Genomic DNA, 7,285 nt, shown 5'->3' on the forward strand with positions numbered 1-7,285 from the left:
ATATAATATATATATATATATGCTTCTACGTCTCTATGAAATATAACTATTACTTAGTATAGTAACACTAAGGAGACAAATATATCTGTGTCTCTTTTCTTGCTTTTCTTTCTTTCTTTCCTTAACTGCTATAATGAGTATTATTATATTAATACAAGGCTACGGAAGAAGAGATGTAAATAGGTAGACTAAACCTTCTTAATATTTTATTATATATAATATGTTATATATAGATATAGATAAGATGAACAAAGAAAAGAAATAAACCAAAGAAATAAATAGACAGAGGAAGAAGCACAAGGTTTCTTGTCTCTATAAAAGAAGAAAGGGTGTAGTATACATACATATACAGCTGAATGTGCCGCAAGTTAATTGTATTTATATTTATATAAAATAACAATTAACAATTATAATAAACGGCATAACAATTTCTTCCTTGAAGAAAAGTTCAAAATTGCTGCATAGAAAACAACACCTCCTTAGTTTGCATGCAATACAATAATAATTAATAAAGGGATTCTCTCTTCTCTCTTCAGGCCAAAATTATCATCGTAATCAAAAACAGAAGAGAGCTATCCATCACTTTTATTTATATATTTATTTGTTTCATTAGGCTTAGCCTCTGCATTTATATTTACTTCCTCTGTCACATAAACACAACGAGCAATTCTACTCGTTATGCCCTTTCTTTAGGTGCTCTTACACACACCTCACAACTCACTACTTCAGGTGAATAATAATGATAATAATAAATAATTTAATAATAATAATAATAATAATAATAATAATAATAATAATCGTAATAATATATGTACACCTCCCAACTCAAGAACTTTCTTCATGTACATATCGCTCCCCATTACTTCACAAATGTACAAATACACCATAATATTTCAGGTGTACATGGACCTCTTTAGCCTATTTATCCCCTTCTTCTACATTAGATGATCGCCATTTGTTGCAATCTTCCTCATCTTCCAATATGCGTTTCCTTGCATTTACTCTGCAGTGGCTATTTAAAAGTTCCCTTTTAAAGCAGAAAGAGACAATCATTCACTGGCAATATATAAAGTTATCTACTTCTTTACTGTTACAATCTCTTTCTCCTCCCTTTCTTCGTTTGCCAATTCTTATCGTATCGCCATCTGCTCTCAGCAAATGCATGCATATAATCGTCAATCAGTATAGACAAATCCCTGCTCCCTATAGAACACCTATTTACCTGCACTTGCAAGCCATGAATGCATGCATGCAAGAGTGCATCCATGCATTCATGGCTTGCATGTGTATATATGCATGCATGCATGTTATGTATTATGTATGTACAGGCAATCATACGATATTGAATAAACACAATGAGGTAGCGGGTAAAGGAGAGAAGGAAGACTAATATATTTTAAGCAGAAGGGGCAGGCAGCACCACACCACCAAGTCCCCTGATCTCGGCGATTTCATGTTGCAGACTAACACCAATTTTATGTGCATGCACGCATGCAGCAAAGAATTGTCCTGCAGTTTGTAAGCTTCTATGAAGGCGACTATATGTACGAGTAACAAGAAGGGGGTATACGACGGAGCCAATAATAGCTGCAGTGAGTTCCTTGTAGTATTCAAGGAGATATTCAAGGGAATCTAGAGAGTATCTAGCAAGACGAGAGAAAGGCATTAATACTCTTGCCATTTGTGCGGTGAAATTATGTCTTTTTGTTAATTCTTTACAGAAGAATTTACTGCTTTCCCGTACAAGTGATGAAAGTTGAAGGAGCCGACCACGAAGAACGTAATACACTCCAAGTGTATGTACAGCTTTCGTCTTGCGGGTTTCAATATCCGTTCCGTGTGATCCTCTGCCTGCCACAATTGGAATTCCACTTAAATAAAGCAATCTTTTGCTGCAAACATCAACATCAAGGACTGTGGATATAATATCATTCGTATAAATGCGGAGGTCATCAGCGAGATCCGGAGTAAAGAGCTGACCTGCCCAATCAAGAACCGTAAGGTAACTCCTTAACAACTCCTGCAAATGGAAAGAATCTAGTAAGTTTCCTGAAGCTTCAATATGCCAATATTCCAATACATCTTGAACTTTGCTGCTCCTAAAATGTGGTAATCCTAACGAATGCCACACAGCCTTAGCAGGATCAGCAGGTGCACTACGCCCTCCTCGACCTCCTCCTCCTAGATGGTGGAGATTTCCTACTCCTCCATCTCCTCCACCTGAACCAATATCTCCTCCTCTCCCTCCTCTTAAATCAGATGAAGAAGGACCTAAAGGAACGTGCGAAGATCCTGATCCTGGACGAACACCTCCTATACCCGTCGGAGATACTGCTGTTGATAAGCCACCGACTCGTCCCTTCTCCCCTCTCCATGTCAAAAAATCTAAACATAACATACACACATACACATACGTATACACCACTTACAACAAAACCAGTAGTAGTAGTAGTAGTAGTAGTAGTAGTAGTAGTAGTAGTAGTAGTAGTAGTAGTAGAAGAAGAAGAAGAAGAAGAAAAAGAAAAAGAAAAAGAAGTAGCAGTTATATAAGTCTAAAAGGAGCGAAACTGTCATCTCCACACATATGTACGGCGCAATTACTAACAAACGGAAATACATGCATGTAAGCTACATGCATTCATGTTATGTTGTATGCATACAAATGATCAGTTGTTTGTGCATGCATTGTACAATTGTTGCTGCACGCATAGTGCATGCAGCCATGACGCACCTTTGACTCGCCGCCCTATACGGCGGAAAAATCCTGGCTGTGTCTTAGAAGAAGCATCTGCTGCCTTAGCAAATGTAGGCAAGTACACAGAAGCATCAGATGCAGCAATAGCAACAGCAAAGAAGACAACGAAAAGGAGGAGGAATGTTCGAACATGCAGCAGACGGCAACGCCGTCGGGGGGGTCGAGGCGTCAGGGAACAAGCCCCAAAAGAAGAGGAAGAAGCAAACATCAGCATGCACGTTTGCTGCTATATATGTGCTGCAGTGTCTCCCCTGAGCTCACACTTGCTGCTGCTCACTTGTGCAGCAGCAGAAGCAATCAGCTAACATGGGCCAACACCACAGAGGGAGTTATATGTCTGTTGCCTCCATAGAGTGCTGTTGGTTAATCTAAAATTAAAATGCTGCTGCATTTGTTGCCGTTGCTTCTGCTGTTGATTCTGCTGCTGCAACCCATGCTCCTGCGCCGCTGCTCGTTGTGCACTGTGGCTACGGATGTTACTGTGGCTGATCGCCTTCCAGCTACAACTGCTTGTCGTTGTTGATAATGTTCACGTTGCTGCTGCAGATCCAGCTGCTGTTTCTGCTGTAGATAATGCTACTCCTGTTGGTGTTGCTGTTGCTACTGTAATTGCAGGACTGGTTGGCCAAAATGTCCAGACGGTCCTGCAGTAGTCAAACTCAGGGACCCACAAAGCGGGATAGTCACAACGTCTGAGCCGCCTTTATGGTCCGATGATGAATGGAAGACCAGAAAAATGTGGAGAGGAAGGGACGGTAGAAGAGGAGTGAAAATGAACTGCTGAGACGGGCGGGCGCTCACCTGCAAGGAGATCGAGGTGGACCACTGTCGCTGAGTCAGCCGCTTTTCAGGGAATATAACTCGCAATATTAGAGAAACAGAGGTATAGTGTCTGAAATTCACGTACAGGAACTTAAGAAGCAACACCACGGACGTCTACAGCTGCATGTAAAAAGCGGCTGCCGTAAGGAACTGCCCCCACGAGGAGTGGGAAGAAAGTCGGTTTCTTCTCCTCCAGGCTACGTTATATAAACGTTTCACCAATCCTCTAAAACATCGGGGTAAAAAGGAAAATTACATTAAAGCCAGGGATCGCCTCCTTAGCATCCCAGGGTGCCGCGCCCCTCCTCTGTACGTGGGTTGGGACATGCCTTGGACCTCGGTGTGGCTGTACAGCTCAATCAATGTTACGAAACCTCCTAGATATCGTACTTTTGCACCAAATTGCATCATAAATAACCTTTTAATACGGCTCCTTCCAGACTATACATACACCTCGTGGCAGCTCGCTACAGATCAGCGATTGAACGCGAGCAGCTAAGGGCAGCAAATGTTTAGATGCTCTACATTTTCCCTTCTTTTTATGTTCCAATCAATATGGCGTTACTCTGCATCCAACGTTCCAGATAATTTGCGACTTTGTAACCTGTCAACGTTTCTGTAGATGCTGATCCAGCTGTGTGTAGCGTAGAGGGGGCTGTAACATCTTGATCCGATCTAATCGGAGAGCGTTTGTGGCCTGCATTAGAGCCAGGATACATAATGTCGAAGTTCCTTACAATCAGATGACTTACCTACCGGTTCTCCTGGCCTCCTGAGAGCACCGGCTTGAACGTCTAGATGTGCGTGCATCTTACTGTAGCAATGAAGGCAACCCTGTTTGAATTAGCCACATGAATCCTTTCACGGCCCCACTTCACAAACGGTAAGGTACAAGAACTCTTCCATAGTTGCCTACATTGTTCATGCACGCAATCATAACGGCTTGTTTGTGTTTGTTTATGGAATTGCGGCAAGGAGCGTCGCAACACATGGCAAGCCACCTACTCTTCTGCATTTCCATCCGTTTGACTCACTGTGCTCCGGAAGCCTGACAACTGTGAAATGGGTAAGGAGGGTATTCGCAGTAAAGTATCTGTAATCTTATATTGGCTCCACTGCAGCTCACTGTTGTCCTTGGATAAGTTTCACAACCTCTTGCTACACTTCGTAGTGCCGCATGCTCCATGGGATACAGCTGCTAGCAACTAAACTCACCCAACAACAGGGATGTTCGCTACATAGCCATGCGTAGTACAGAAGTGCTCAACAGTATACACATAAACAGAAAATGTTCAACCTCTCCAACTACCTTTGTTCAATCTCAGACTTTGCCTGCACAACCAAGATTGATTAGAATGTGCCTTATGGTGGGGAGGGGACCATCCGTTTGGAATCCCGTTGATTTGAATCAAGCTCGATTTCTCCACCTCACCCAAAAGGAGATGTTATTTCAGGAAAATACAATTCATGAAGCATGCCTCCGCCTGTGCCAGCCATTCAGATATGATGATCGTCCAAATGCAGGAGCAGTGAAAGAGGTTTCTTGGCTCTATAGGTCTGTACTTTCCCCTCAAGCAAGCACCCGAAGGGTTACAGCTGCTATTGGCATCCTTGATAATAGAAGGAATGACACAACAATCGTTGCTGTATCTAGGCACAAGTTACATATTAAGATTGCTTCCAGGCCCACACCCCTCATTCTTACCAAGTGTTTTAAATGTGACGTCTTCGTCTCGATGCCGGACGAGTAGACCAGGCAACTCTACGACCTCTTAGTTTCCTCCCCGTTGCTCAGCCGGTTGCCGGTTGCCCTTCTCAAGTGAGCTGCACACCAATGAACCATTGATACAGAAGTTCCATGTCCACCGCTGGATTACTGTTAGAGCAGAGATTGACACTTCTTAGCGCTGCTTTCTATAGATAGCTTCGCTCTCTCCAGAGATGCCTGTTGCCGTGCTAAGCTACTCCTGACGCTACACTGCAGCCTACGCAGCATCCTCAACCTACAAGGAACTCCGGGAGAGCAGCATCACCTGTAAGGTACAGCCACCATTGTCGTGCCTTCCCTTACTCTAACAGCAATGCCAATAGCAACTGCAGCTCTGCGGCTGCCTGCGTGAGGGCAGACAAAACCTCTATAGAGGCAAGAAAATCCTTCACTTCTCCTGGATTCGGGAGACCGTCATATCTGGATGGCCAGAAAACGGGGTGGCACTCTTCATGAATGGGGCGTGCTACAGAATTACTTTTCGTTGTCTGCGGAGCACGAACTGCCCGTGCTTCACCTCTGTGGGACTTCGAAGTGTTGGTCGGATTCAATCCACCATTTTCCATTATGCGGTCTTATAAAAAGCTGAGATCGAACAAAGCTTCCAGAAGAGTTCTCAATTCTTTTCGTTGCATCTCCAGCCGTGGTCAGTGAGGTGGATAAAGCTGCCTTTCTAGTTGTACACGCCAGTCCACCGTGCATCCTGTAACCAGCATGTTAAGCGCATCTGAGGAACATTGTGAGCTGAAATTGAGCTACAGTACTTGAGGTAGGAACTTGGTAAACGGCAGCTGATCTGGCTGTCTCTTTTGAAGATTCCTTGGCTTTGCCACCCCAGCGCCTAGAGGTGAGGGAGCGGATTTGGCCCACTGGAAATCGTCTGGCACCTTACTGCAGCACATACAAGACAGCCCGCCGTTCAGGCGCGAGCGCGTAATCCCTTCCCCATCCACTAGCACTGTGAGCAATGCTGGGGAATTTTGCATATGTGCAAGTTTTCTGCCGGAAGTTATCTGGGAAGTTCAACTGAGTTCATCTGCCAGGTCTGGGACGGCTAGGTGACATGTGGCAGCATTGCACTGTAGGATATAGCCATCGCAGGATGCCTATCCTTCTAGCTTCTCCGATTAACATTTTTGAAATTCCATTTATTCTAAGCTTCGCTCTGTATAGCTGTCGGGGAACGTGTCTTTTCCACGCATTATATATCCAACTCGAAGGTGCCTGGACCGTTCATTAGACCTGTTCAACAGGCTTTCCATTCCACTAGCTACCTGACACTTGAAGCTAAGCCATTCCGTTCATGTAGTTTTTACCAGCCTTAGTTGAGCCGTTCTGCTTCCTTAGAAGATCGCGTGAGCCAGTGCACACTACCAACCAAGGGTGACGCCCACCGATAGCAGGATCTCATGCACGAAAGCATTTGCCGCATTTACGGCATTCCTAGCCGTGGAATAATTGTGAAAGCAAGGGAACATCAAGAATATCACATATTATGATGTTGCTAAGAAGCTCCGGAGACCAACTCGGTAAAACGAGCATTCACCAGAGCAGTCTCACCGAGACGCTGATGGAGTGACAGTGCCTCACGGGGACATTTGATTAAAATATATGTTAAACAGCTAGTGTTTTGGGCCTTTTCTGTTAAAAGCTAGCTGCTAAGTAATGGGAATTACCATTCAGGCCTGTCGAGATAACAGCCCACACTAGGCGCTGAGGAACTCGATTTAGCATTGAGACATTGTGTGACATCACCTCGACCACTGTGGGGATCGTGAGTCGACTTTTCTGTAGCACTGAAGTAAATTTTTCACAGTGACCTTGATTGTAACTCCGTTCTCCATTAGTTTGTTTTATTATCGGTCACAAATGCCAATCGTTTTGCCCCTTAATTGCGGGGAACTTTGACCGATTTTTTTTTTTTTTTTTTTTTTTTTTTG

General features: G+C 43.8%; 1 protein-coding gene across 1 annotated transcript; it reads right to left on the minus strand.

Moving 5' to 3' along the window:
• Positions 1-1,396: 1,396 nt before the first annotated feature.
• EMWEY_00047080 (hypothetical protein, conserved) lies at positions 1,397-2,642 on the minus strand (the record flags this gene model as incomplete). Its single annotated transcript, XM_013477175.1, has 3 exons — positions 1,397-1,851; positions 1,981-2,385; positions 2,633-2,642. The coding sequence occupies 3 exons, from the start codon at positions 2,640-2,642 to the stop codon at positions 1,397-1,399; spliced, it is 870 nt and encodes a 289-aa protein (XP_013332629.1).
• Positions 2,643-7,285: the final 4,643 nt, after the last annotated feature.

This window comes from Eimeria maxima, genomic scaffold, assembly GCF_000499605.1.
Source record: "Eimeria maxima Weybridge genomic scaffold, Emw_scaff1004, whole genome shotgun sequence".
Taxonomy (NCBI): Eukaryota; Apicomplexa; class Conoidasida; order Eucoccidiorida; family Eimeriidae; genus Eimeria; species Eimeria maxima.